Genomic DNA, 14,239 nt, shown 5'->3' on the forward strand with positions numbered 1-14,239 from the left:
GGCTGGGCGGGGTGGCTCACACCTATAATTCCAGTACTTTGGGAGGCCAACGCAGGAGGATCACTTGAGGCCAAGAGTTTAAGATCAGCCTGAATAACGTAGACCCTGTCTCTACAAAAAATTCAAAAATTATCCAGGTGTGGTGGTACGTGCCTGCAGTTCCAGCTACCCTGGAGGCTGAGGCAGGAGGGTAACTGGAGCCCAGGAGTTTGAGGCTGCAGTGAGCTATGATGACCCCACTGCACTCTAGCTTGGGCAAGAGAGCCAGACCCTGTCTTTAAAAAAAAAAAAACAAACCCTAAGTAGAGACAGCATTTTTGAAAAACTACTAAGAATGGTTTTAAAAAGGAGGGAAAAAACCCATAGATGGACAACAGTAAGATAGATAAGCCCAAGAAAAGAGAAAGAGAAACAGAAAAACGAGGGGAGGCCCACATGGGTAAAGAGCTTGAGTGCAGATAAGAACTAATAGCAAAGGACCCAGAAAAAAGTTCAGGAGGGAATGAGTAGGCAAAATTCTCAGCAAAAACCAGAGCACGGATTTTAAAACCAACCCCAACAGCATATTCCCACAATGTTGAAATTCTGTAATAAAAGCTTTCCTCAGGGAAGGTGGCCATGCTCTCTCTCCATGGGTATCAGTAGTTTGTTTGACAAATACATGAAAGTTACAAGAAGATGGGAAGGTGGTAACTCAAGCAAAGAGGAACATTCTGCTAATGTGCTCTTCTGGAATCAAAAAGGGTATGTCTAACTTCAAATTTTTAAGAAAATAATTATAGTAAAAACCTCCATTAATTTTAAAATCCTATTTTATCTGAGAAACTGCAAGTCAACCACAGCTCTGCTTTTTTAATGGAAAGATGTTTAGTAATATATTACAATTAAAAGAATGTTTAAATATTAAAATGCAACTTTTGTTCTTTAACCATGTTATGGTGTTTCATATGGCTACTTGTCACCACTGTAATCCAAAGAGAATTTTTCAAAAGAAAAAATTCATTTAAAAAATCAATGCATTCCATAATTGGTGTTTTGGGGTTCTGGTTCTTGTGTTCTTCAGGATTAGAAGGGCCAGAATTGTGTCTTAAAGGAAAGTAAAACTAAAAAGAAACACTTTTTTTAAAAAAGGAAAGGAACAACAAAAAACCATACATAGCTTACCATTTTTTTGACTTCAGCCGGGGAGGAGGGTTTCTGGGAATGAGAAACAGTGCTCTCATTGGATGCATGTCACAGAGAGCTGGGGAGAGGAGACGGTTGTGTCAGTATGGCACTTATTTTACTCATTCTTGATTTCTAGGGCTCACTTACAAATAACATCAAATGATCTGGCCCATCATCAGACTGATATGCTTCATATCAAGCAGTCTAGATATCTAGGTAAAAACTATAGGGCATATCTTGAACTTCCCATTTAAAAAGAGCAAAACATGAGAATAAGAACAAGAAGAAGAACAAACAACTTCAAACAGACATTGGAAAGTTTTCATAAATCAAAGTCTTAAAGGAGTTAATGCTTAAGTTTTTAAACCATGTGTAAGATTATAACGAAAATGATTGTATTTTCATAGGGTTGTTGCAGGAATTAAATAACACAACTTGTAAAGGCCTTTACATAATGTCTGGAACACAGTAAGCACAGTTAGGCCCTTCAGAAATGTTAACTGTTGTTATGGCTAGCATTACTATGAAAAGCAAAAATACAAGTATAAAATGGAATTGCTTAATTCTGCGCAATTACTATTTGTTCTCCTATCACTTGTCCCGATAAAGGTGTGTCAGGCACATATATATGCACTAATATGTGCATTTTCAGATGTTTCTTTACCTTCACGAGAATCTTACAAGGCATCTGGGAAATGGGAGGTGGAGAAGCAGACAATACTATTCCCATTGTGAATGAAAGCTGAGACAGAAGATCAAGCAATACAACCCTGTCCCAATTCAGTACAGGGAAACATGAGGGAATGCACAGTGTTCAAGGCAGACATCCATTCCTGTACTGCAAACTAATTTTTGACTGTCAATTTTTTTTCATTCATTCAACAAATATTTATTTCAGCAGTAACTATGTACCAAGCAATTATACATTCTTTGTGTATACCTTTTTTTAAGGGGACCAGCAGAAAATGCTATTTTTTTCTTTGTTCTCTGCAATTCTACTCTGTCCCTGATCAAAAATCAATTTTATGAAGTTTTCATCAATAGAATCCAAAGGAGAAGCAAACACTCTTACAAAATTTCACAGACAACACAAAAAAATTTTTCTATAGATAAAAAGTTATGCCTCCATTTATAAACTCAAAAAACTTAATACTAAAATTTAATGTATTAAAACCAATTTCACTGAATAAGTTTAAAATATAAAAAGAAAAATTACTATTATCTGATCTCAGCCTAATTTCAGGACACACATGTGAATACAACTTAAAAAGAAAATGTAGCCTCCTAGGGATCTCCAAAAGAAAGAGTGGTTGCCAAGAATTCCTTTTACATCTAAAACTTTTGTAATTTATATAAAATTACATAAATTTATAATTCCTTCATCTAAATGCCCCCCCAAAAATGGCTTTATCCATGGAGTTGTTCTTTTTGAAGCCTTAGGACTGGGCTAAAAAGCAAAGAAAATTACTTACGGGGAGCACCTTCTGCCATCTCAATGGCTGTAATGCCACAAGACCAAAGGTCACTCTGCAAAAATAAAACAGTATGTTATGGACATCACATTGACTATGAACCGATTAACTTACATTTCTGGTTATTCACACAAATAAAATAAAAACTGTCTTTGCCGTACAAACCAGAAGAAAGTTTGCTAGGAAATTAAAAGCACATACATATTTGTAAAAACACCTTACAAATGAATGAATGAACAAAATAAAGATAACATTTATATGTTAATTGAAACTACTCACATTTACAAACAAACTACAGAGGGTCCATTTAAAAGCCCGTGTCTACCTGCCCAGTGAACAGTCTACTTACTGTTCAGTATGTTTCTTCATTGCTTTGCAAGTCTAACTTAGACTCCTGACCCAGATTTATATTTATGTTTATTTTCCTGTTTTACATTAATATTAATACTTCAAACTTAATTTCAAGATTTTAGAAGTTTAAAGGCCAAAAACCATTCCTTATAAAATGTCCATAACTGAAATCATAAAATCGAATTGAATTAGTTTACTAATCCAAATCATGCTGCTGAGTGTCATACTCCACCTTCAAACCAAATAAGTAAACTATCTTTCTCTGCATGGAATCTTCTCCTTCTGATTCCCCTGAAATGATAAATTTAAAATTTGATTTAAACTTTATTCCCTATTCAAATATAAGTTCTATGAGGGCAGGTGTTTCTGTTTTATTTGGTTTTGTATCTGGTAGGTACTCTGTAATAAACATTGGCTGATGTTAGAAAGTTTTATCAGTGACTATATCTTAAAATCCATAAAAAGATTTTTATAAAGCAGATAAAGATAGTTATTGTCATTAGTGTACTTTTATTTATATGTTATCCTAACCAAACAATTACCTAAAGTTGCTCGATTTAAGGGTTTTCTAAATAACCTATAAATACGTTACAATGTTTAGGCACATATGTTTGAATACAAGAATAAGGATAAGGCTGTGAATTCCTCCCTTATTTTTATGAAGTTTCTATACCATAGGGGTACAAAAGGTTTTATCCCTTAACTCAGTGACTGCTCCAGGCAGCAGCAGTGGCAGGACACATGGTACTACAGGTCTCCCGGTGTGAGGCAGGCAAAGCACTCCCATCTCCTGTGAGGACACCTTCTAAGGTTTTCCTTGGTAATAATTGAGCCTTTCAGTTTACAGGAAACAAACTCCATTACAAAGAAGTAATCAGACAAACATAGAGCATAGGACATTTTACAACAGGCCCAGCCTCTTCAGCACGTCAGTTTCATAAAAGGGAGGGGAAGATGGCAATATTCTAGATTAAAAGAAACTCACGGGCCAAATAACCAAATAATATTTTGTCCTGTACTAGACATTAATTTGGGCAAACCAACTGGGTCTAATTATGAACTTGTATTAAGAAGCTAAAAATAACTTTTTTTTACTTAGGTATGATGATATTTTGGCTATATTGGAAACATTTTCAAATTTTTGAGATATTTAGTGACATTAAAAGAGTGGAAAGTCATAAAGTCTATAATCTATTTTAAAATACTTTAGCAAATTAGAAAATAAAATAAAAATTCCTTTGCATGGTAGGCTTAAATGAAGCCTAATTAGCTATTTATAATAAATACTAAAATACACTGGAGACTATTAAGACATGAACTCAATTTTGAATACCTTTAACAAGTACATTAACCATTTAATTAAGGTTTTTATTTTTAACAGTTTTTGTACACATAGTCAATCTGTGTCTAATTATCAAATATGGGTTTTATACCTGAATCAAAAAAGTGCATTACTGATTCAAGTCCCTAGAGGTCACTCTAATAACTTCAATATATCTGCATACCAAATCAAAACTATAAAGCTCTTTAACATCTCTAAAATTTTACACAGATGAAACTATTGCTATATAATGACAATATTTTATGAAGAATAAATATTTGATTCTAATACATTCTTTAAAATAAAAAGGATGGCACACGGGGCAAAAACATTTAATTTACTCATGATGAAAAGTTCTAGGTACAAGAAAGTGCTCCAGACTATCTTGAAACCAGTATATGCCTTAGTGAGAACAGAGGTGATACAAATGGACAAAATATACAGCATCTAAATACTGTCCTGGAAAATCTGCACACCCAGTGGTGTGCTCATGACTTCATGGCAAGAGCAGGCAGGGATAAGGGGTGTGCAATTTGTAAGCAAAGACTCCTTCCTTCAGGAACGCCAATGGCCCAGCAAAGGCCACAGAGCAGGTGCCTCTCACCCTGTAGTCATAGGTGGCATCAGGGTTCTCATCACAGGCAATGACCTCAGGAGCCATCCAGTAGGGAGTGCCTATGAACGTATTTCTCCGGCCTACTGTCCTGTCTAGCTGAGCACTCACACCAAAATCAACTGCAGGAGGGAGAGAAAAGAAAGTGTAAACACAATTAACAAATAAGATGTAATGGGGGTGGCAGGGAGGGGGCTTCGCAGTAAATTGAAACAGCAGTGCTTCGTGAACATGCAATCCTCAAGGCAGACAGCATTAGAAAGAAGCACCCTTTCTGGAGCAAAGCCACCAAGACTGCAAAATATTCTAACAGAAGGGAAGCTCCCGGGAAGCCTGGACCCAGCAGCCTCCCTGAGCTTCCCCAACAGTGACCAGCAGAGGGCCTTTTGCATACAGGACAATCTTCAGTGCTTTCAGAGAACATGCCTGCCACAGACAAAAGCCCTAGGTTCAGGTGACCTGACTGAGCTTCTTAATGGCACTAATAACCATATAAAAATTAAGAAATCCACAAAGGTTTTCTTGGAAATATAACACAGAACTGCTTAAATAAAGAGAATAAAGCTAAATTGTAAATACACAAAGAACACACCCCACAGCACTTGGGGACTTCTGCTGATTTTTCAGGGATTTCTCAGTCCCACTCAATTTAATGATGATGGTGGTGTAGAGGGAAGTTCAAAGATGGGAGGTAGAGTTGGCAGAAAGCCCACAATCTAATGGAATGTTTGCCCTTCAGTACCTGCCAACATCACCACTACACACACTGCCACTACCTCAGCAGGAACGTGCAAAGGTGGAGACCTCAGGCAAAGGGGCCTACGAAGTGTTGAAATGATTTACATGGGTCATAGATTCAACTTCTGTGTACAGAACATGCTCAGGAAATGGCCTGGTGAGGGAGGAGACTCACTTGCTGAATCCTCTTCTTCAGAGAGACACACAGGCCATGCAGTCAGTTCAGAAAGCCTATGCATGCTCCACAGCAATTTGGAATGCAGCAGCATCCTACCACTAAGTAATTCCTCGGGGACTCTCATGGGCCTACTACCAGCGGTTAGAGATGAGAACAATTCAAGTGCCTATCTTAGCTTTGAAGGGAGTTTCCAATTGGGCAGACTATTACTCCATAGAAGACCAGTAAGTGCAGGCACTATGCAAGGAAAGCAATGATAATGATTTTGTCTTTAAAATACAACTACTGTGACCATAATTTTTTCAAGAAAGGTGGACTATACCCTTATTAACATTAAGAATTTTTCTTGTGATGCCTTAGTGTTAGAAAAATTAATGCTAACTCTCTTTAAAACTCTGACAGAATCATTATATGAAAGTAGAATGACAACAAGTTCAGATCCAGCTAAAAGAAACAGAAAACATAAGAGAACCATTGTAAAATCATCTTCAGGAAGACACCATGGGCTGCAATTATCTACCCATGCAGAAATTTATCTACTACATTGAAGTCACTAACACTAGGTGCTAAATAAGAATACACTGGAGAATAAAAAAATCCTAGTTCACTGCATTCTCAGAACTTACATTCTAGTAAAGGAGATAGAAATACAAGTAAACAAATAATGATATAATTATAAATGTGACTAGGACTATGAAGGAAACAAGCAGCAGGGCCCCAGACAGATCAGAGGGTCAGAGAAGACCCCTGAAGATGAAGGAAAAATTGTGACTTCAAAACCGTGGTCAAGTGTTCCCAATGGGGAAACATTATGTGCAAAGGCCCTGAGGTGAGTTCCGAGAAGTTCAAAAAATGACAGTAATTGAGGAAGAAAAAAGTGAAGTAGGTAACAAAATGAAGTGGGAAAAGTAGCAGGGATCAGATCCTACACAGGCTTTTAATGGGCCAGGGTAAGGAATATAAATGTATCCGAAGTAAAACAGGAAGCCACTAAGGGACTTTAATCAGGAAAGTGGTCTGATTTAAAGATCAGTCTGGCTGCTGTACAGAGAATAGAACAGAGTGGAGAAGCCTGAGAGAAGGGAGGCTGGAGGTAGGCTAGACTGAACTTTCAGCTACAAGTAACCAGAGCAGGGAGTGTTGCGGGTTTGCACCAGGGACAAGTATCAGATCACACTGCACATGCGTCACATACCAAGTTTCACCTCTGCATTCTCAGTCAGCAATACATTCTGGCCCTTGATATCCCGGTGGATCACGTGATGAATGTGAAGATGTGCCAGTCCCTAAATAGGAAAGACAAATTTTAGTTCTTTGTTACTGTAAATAAACAGCCAGGAACATACTTTTATTACAAAGTACACATGTGGGTCAAAAGTTTTTGTGCACTCATATTTAGAACATAAAATTCACTCTTAGCACATTCCCAGGAAGACATCACCAATACTACCACACATAAAGAGTCCTCCCTACCCCCACCATCCCCGTAGGTTAGGTTCCCCATGAGAGCAACATTACCACTTTCTAGCTGTGCCTTTAAGATACACTTCAGATTACCATCTGCATTTTCTCTGCTATAATTTGTGCTATTTGTGTACAGGGTGGTTCCTTTCCCACGCTAAACGTCTATCTTTCAGAGGGTGACCCCATGGGCATATTTGAACCTAAACACATCCCAGAGGAAAAGTGAAGGGCTAGAGAGGGGTTTTAAAATCTGGCTCTTCAACACTGTCTAGTCTTCCCACTGCACAGTGACAAATTGCTAAATGCCAATCAAACCGACCTCCACCCCAAGCTTAAAACAATTTCACCTTCAGGAGCCTTGTGTTCAAATAAGGTATCTTTCTTTCCCAAGGAAACAAACCTTACTGGGCATATAGTACATTTTGATGACCTTGTACCTGGAATGAAGCCCAAAAGCATGTCTCTTATGAGAGGTGGTAGAAGAACAAAAACATATGTTGCATCTAAATATGGTCCAAAAGACAGCAATGCATCATTCTCACAATTCATTTACTTGTTCTGTCCTTAGCTAGAGAAGCCAAATCTACAGCACACCTACTTAAGACACAAGCAACTATTTTCTCTGAAATGTCTTGATCCGAAAAGGGCAGATTAAGGGTAAGGATGTATTCAACTTTCCTGTTTAGTTTTTTTTGTGTAGGGTTTTATTGTTATCATTACTTTATAAGATATGAATTAAACACAATAGCTGCTCTAGAATACTAATTTTTCTAATACAGGGAGTTTCTAAACATTCATTTACTACTGTGCCTATGGAACAGAAGAGAACTTATTCAATGGCTTTGTTTATTTTTCACAACACAGGATGTGCAGTGTTATACCACAAAGCGCTGACTAGGGAAAAAAGCACTAAAAATATATGGTACCGTAGTGCTATAGTTAGGAAAAATGTCCCTCCTCTCAGCACGATATAACTTCAAACAGCAAAAGGAGAGGGGAAAAAATTGTAGTTTCCCTAGTTCCTTTGTAATTCCTACTTCTATTACTTCAGTTCATTTTTGTTCTCTAACTTGCACAAACCTCCTACTTACACTTTTATAGGATATTAGCAACAAACATATGCAGCCACATCTTCTCAAATGTGGCTTGCATACAATCTTGTTCATTACCAACAGCAAATGTACTAAACAATACCCCTTTCCCTGTCCATACTGCTGGCCTGCTGCTTCTGCATGGCAAACTGCCTAAAGTATGTCTAATAGCTCTGTAACAGTGTTAACTTGAGTTATAATTATTCTAAACAATGAGTACATTTTTCCTGTATGAAGTATCTGGGAGTATGTGTGTTCAACTATTCCCATACCAGAAGTTAGGCCACAATATTTCCTTTTACCAGAAATGCTAAGTCCAAATACTCAGTAAATACCTCATCCTAGAGCAAATGAATCAATGTTTCAAAGCTAGGAAACATTTTTCCTATAACTCTCTCATTTGTGGACACTCACCAGAGGCACTGTCAAAGGCTGTCCCTCAGTATTGGCTATGAAAGCTGTTAAGTTCCCATACTCAATACGAAATATTGTTTTCTACCAAAATGTGAAAACTGTGTGGAGAATGTAAACACAGAAGTGGGCTGAAAGGAACATGCTGTTTTTGCTGGTAAACCTTTTGGTCCAGAGGGTTTCAGAGGGCTGATCCAAGAGAGCATTTCTACTGATGTCTGAGGCTTACATGCTTATGACTCTCACACTCTTATGAGGAACTTAACATAATGTCTAAATCTAATATCTACTAAGGAATGAGCAAAAGTTTTGCCACTATGAAAATTAGCTACCCACAACTGTGTCTTTGAGAACCCAGTTTATCTGCCAGGGATGGTTGCCTTCCTGTCCTGTGAGATCTCACCTCCAACTTAACATCTTGCTTTCTCTTTACCAAAACCAACTCTTAGTAACTCCTACAATAAACACACACCAGTGTAAGACACACTAACTCTCCCTGAGGAATTTTTTTTTAGTTAAACTTTTGTCCTAAGAAAAAATTCTCATTCCAGATGAAATATAGGTGAAGAAAGCTCTCGTTTCAGATGCCCACTGAGGTGGAAAAGACTTGCTAAATCTCAGTAAGATTTCCATTCATTTACCATACTCAAGTTATTAGGGGCCTCCAACAACTTAGGCTTCTTTTAAACATTGCCTGAGATCAACGATGGTAAAATGATTAAATATACACATTACATATAACACATAAACAATGCTTGCCTGGGTATATAAAAACATGTAATGTCTTTTATGTCTGAAATATTTTTGATGCCTAAAACATTACATCAAAAGCTAGCTCTATGCTTGAGAAATCCCATACTGGAATTATACACAAGAAACGTATGTGTGTATGTATGTGTTTATAACAGACAATGACGACAACTAATATTTACTGATAGGTAGTTATGTATCCACGTTACATTAAATGATTAATACACACTAACTCATTTAATTCTCCTAACAATAGTAATTTCACAGGGTTGGTACCTAAAATGTACAGATGAGGAAGATTAAGTCTTGAAAGTTGAATAACAGGCTATGCAGCAGGTACATAGGCAGGACTCAAACCCAAGCCTGATGAACTCTAGCACCCAACTTCCTAACCACAGTTCTATCCTGCCTACCATCCTAAGAGTTTTAGTGATTAATATAATAAACACATCTGCCCTGTTACTGAATTCCTTTACAGGAGTAGCTCTGCTGTCTGTAACAGCCATAAAAGATAAGACCCTGTTTGGTTTTTTTTTTTTTTTTTTTGAGACAGAATCTCGCTCTGTTCACCCTGGCTAAAGTGCAGTGGCATTATCATAGCTCACTGCAACCTCAAACTTCTGGGCTCAAGGGAACCTCCTGCCTCAGCCTCCCACGTAGCTAGGATACAGGTACACACCACTGCACCTGGCTAACTTTTCTGTTTTTGTAGAGATAGGGGTCTCACTCTTATTCAGGGTGGTCTCGAACTCTTGAGCTCAAGCAGTCCGTCCACCTCGGCCTCCCAGAGTGCTAGGGTTACATGCATGAGCCAATCTGCCTGGCCTGGTATTTGCATGTGATTATGAAAAGATAGTCCTCCCACCACCCTACTCTCCACCTCACAACTAGTCTTCTTACAGGAATTGCCTGTTTTCAAGGGCTCCATAAATAAATAGAAAGAAATTAAATGTTTCTCTAGGAAATCCAGATGACAGTCTTTAAACCTGCAGTCCTCTATGAACCTTAAAAAGTGGAATATCTTTACCTATAAATAAAAAATAAAATAACTACCTACTTACAAGATTTTTTTTATCTTAGTGGGAGAAGTAGAAGAATTGGATTTCAGTTTAACTACATACTCTTTATTTTAAAAATGTAGTGGGTAAATGAAATACAATCAAGTAATTTAATTGTGTAATTCAGGGGTGAAGTACAGAGAGAAACTGTGATAGCTGAATGGAGGACAAAGACCCAATGGTAACACACATGCACCTTGCAAATATGAAATCCTAAAAACCCTCTGCCTACGCTGTCAGGATGACTGTATTACTGAATGGAACCATTTAAAAGCTGCTATAACAGCAGTTCAGAAACTTACTGTATGAACATTAGCCAGCTTTTCAAATGGCTGTAAATAACATTAAACATTAGAACTTTTCTTCATAAATACTGCAACAGATACTAACAGCTAATGCCAAAGTCCACAAGATGATTTTGAAAACCAGCATACAACACCATTAGTATTGATTTATAAGCTTATATGCAGGATTTCTATAAAAACAATAGAGATTATTTCTCTTCCTCTCTACTCTGATTTACTTTTTAACTGCAATGGAAAACTGCCATTAGGTGAGTTGTGATGGCCTGGAAGATAAATTCAGGGAAATACAGAAAATCTATTTTTGTTTTAAGTCTACGTTCTTTAGATACTTGCCAGAGTAAAATCATGATGTAGTTTATATTACCAAAGCTACCTTCCTATACAGCACTCTTGGTTGTCAAATGGAAAATAATCTGTATAAGTACAACTTATGCTAAGAAATACGTGGGGCTAGGAAATTGAAACTGGAAGCTCAAGACCATGAGCAGGGGCACTGCAGCTGTATGCTTTCCTTACCCTCAGGATTTCCCTGGAGATGTAAGCGATCCAGTCTTCTTTGAGTGTGTTCCCTTTGGTGTTCTTCACAAGGTCTGTAATGGATCCAGCCCCACAGAACTCCATAACAAGCTACAAGGCAGACAAGACACAGGGTGATTAACATATCCTGGATACGTTAGGAAAATGCAGTCTAATTGCTGTACCTCCTCTTTCCTAAAGACCTGGACATGTGATCATTTTGGAGGTATCCAAATTATTGAGAGTTCATTTCATGGTCCAATGTATTCACTATGCATATTTGGTTCAAGAGATTGAGAATGCCTAACATGCTATAGCACACCTCCAGTGCAGTGGTTCTGGAAGTGCTCACTCTCTCTCATAAGCACATGGGCACAGCACAGGAGGACCATTTTGTTCTTTATCACTACCCAATTATCAAAAATCTGATTCAAATACTCCCTAACATTCTTTCTCATTTTGCCTCAAAGATGTTCTATTTTTCACACATTATGATCCTCAAACTATTTTATATTAAATGGGCTTAATACAAAAGAGAAATGCTATTTTTAAGCAGTTATATAATTTTAGAAAATGCAATATTTAAAATAGCTAAATTTTGAATAATATGATCACAATGCTATGTTTAAAGTACCTAGAAAATGAACTAAATTGAGGCAGTCTAAAATTTTAACTATGATTGGATTTGGGCAATGGTAATAAGGGTCAATTTTTTTCCTTTTACTTAATTTTGCAAATGTTTTCTATAATGGCCTTTTAAAAAAAATTAGAAAAACAATCAATCTACCTTCCTGCTTTCCAAGTTCAATACCTTGAGCATAACTAATGTGATAGCCACATATCTGACAGTAGTATTTCAAGGTCATCATCTTGAATATAAATCTCTTTCAAAAAGAGATAAGGTTGAATATGTCAATTCCAGAAATTTCCCTGGGATTTACTGTTGATAACTATTATGATTAATATTATTGATAAGTTACTGAAAGAGGTTTGTTTCTTGAGATCTGTCTGTTATTTCTAGGTGGTAAGGCAAGATACAATTTGTTTCATATTAATTGGTTCCCAAAAATAAAGTTTTTTATCGTACTGCTTTCAAGCTGCTAATTTCCTTGCTACTGGTCACATTCCTTCCAGAAGGAGTCTTTTTATTTCGGAAACAAGAAAGTTAACTTTTCCACATGCAATGCGAAATCAACATCAAAGTAAACATTCTGTATATCAAGAAATACAGGCCACGGAAGCCTTTAGAAGCCACCAGCTACTACACCCCGTTGCTTCCCCCTCTCCCCACCCCTCTTCCTTCACAGCCTTATAATACAACCAAAGAGGAAGCCCAAGCACTCAAGAAACATCCACCTACCCAGAGTTGGTCGTCATGTCCTGGAGGGCTCTTTTTAATGAAAGCACCATAATATGTTGCAATATTTCTATGATGAGAATATTTCTTAAGCATATTTATCTCCAGTTTGATTTCTTCCTCTTCATCCTTAAGCAAAAATAAAAATAAAATGTATGGCTACTGAATGATATACATGACTTTACTTTCCCTACACACATAAAATAATAAAAGGAATACAAGCTCCCAGTCCTCCAGCAGCAGGGGGACACACACATTCTCTTTATCTTCATGCCAAGAACTAGGGGCCTCTGGGGATGCACCCCTTCAAGTGTGATTACAGGCTACGCAGGAATGCCATGAAGTGTAAGAGGCGACAAGGAACACAGGGAGCAGCAGGGGAAGCAGCAGGGACAGTGTGATGGGGAGAGGCCGGCTCTCCCACTAACTGCGACCTCAGGCAAGTCACTCACACTTCTCTGAGCCTCAATTTGCTCATCTGTAAAAGTGGGACCAAAAAAAGAGAAATGACTGATATGGTTTCAACCAACTAGGAAAGGCTTGCTGGCTCTCTCCTGACTGACCGCAACTCACTCCCAACATAATCTATGGGTTCCTGCGAGTCCTCTCGGCCAAACAGTGAGCAGGCCAGGACAACTCTAAGTGAGTGAGGCTTGTCAAGACAGGTGGGTTCCTAACAGAAGTCAGCACATGGCAATGACCTTAAACCTGCCCCTGTTGGAAGGCCTGTGGCATTACTCCTGGGACAAGGCCCACAATTGAACAGGTTGTGTTCTGAGAAGACAAACATCCCACTTTCTTTACAGTGAACTGCAGCTAAGTGATCAGAAAGTGAACTAAACATTTGATTTTCTTTTTATCTAAAACCCGTAAACCCATAAAGATTTGGGATATAAAGATTGCACAAAAACAAAAAGAACAATGTTGAACTAGAATAGCGAAAAATCAAAATATTGATTTTAATTTTGTTATTGTAGTAAAAGCAGCCAATCACTTCATGTAGCATGTGAATTTTATTGCATTATCCAGACTTGTTTTACTGATTCATCTCTGCCTTCTTCTCTCCACTCCTCAAAGTGGTTAAATTATCCCCATGGTTACTGTTCCCTATCACCCTCTGCCAATAGGTTTCACTTCCCAACAGAAAGCAAATGTTACCTCTGCCAATAGGCTTCACTTCCCAACAGAAAGCAAATGTTACCTATGATTCTCCCATGAGAAGCTTCCTGAGAAATAATTAAGGACTATGACATATTTTGACTAGTTTCCATTTAGTTTTTTCTTTTAGTGACACAAGCCAATTTCTTCTAGGCTCTAACTTATTCCCCACTCTGTAAGAAGAGTCCAAAGCTTCCATAGGCACTTGATGTTTTCAAAGCCCACGGACTTAAAAATCAAGCACATATTTTAAAGTTCTTAGAGGATTAAATGCAGTAGTGTCCACTGG

The 14,239-nt window shown here is 37.7% G+C and overlaps 1 protein-coding gene across 32 annotated transcripts in view; it reads right to left on the reverse strand.

Moving 5' to 3' along the window:
* The window catches only part of MAP4K4 (mitogen-activated protein kinase kinase kinase kinase 4), a 175,883-nt gene that overhangs the window by 51,322 nt on the left and 110,322 nt on the right, over positions 1-14,239 (reverse strand). For all 32 annotated transcript variants that reach the window (XM_069494909.1, XM_069494929.1, XM_069494930.1 and 29 more), the window contains exons 4-9: positions 12,796-12,921; positions 11,436-11,546; positions 7,036-7,126; positions 4,916-5,046; positions 2,640-2,694; positions 1,165-1,243 (exon numbers count right to left, since the gene is read on the reverse strand). In XM_069494909.1, the coding sequence (XP_069351010.1) occupies positions 1,165-1,243; positions 2,640-2,694; positions 4,916-5,046; positions 7,036-7,126; positions 11,436-11,546; positions 12,796-12,921 (593 nt within the window). The remainder of the gene's footprint in view (positions 1-1,164; positions 1,244-2,639; positions 2,695-4,915; positions 5,047-7,035; positions 7,127-11,435; positions 11,547-12,795; positions 12,922-14,239) is intronic.

This window comes from Eulemur rufifrons, chromosome 19 (genome assembly GCF_041146395.1).
Source record: "Eulemur rufifrons isolate Redbay chromosome 19, OSU_ERuf_1, whole genome shotgun sequence".
NCBI lineage: Eukaryota > Metazoa > Chordata > Mammalia > Primates > Lemuridae > Eulemur > Eulemur rufifrons.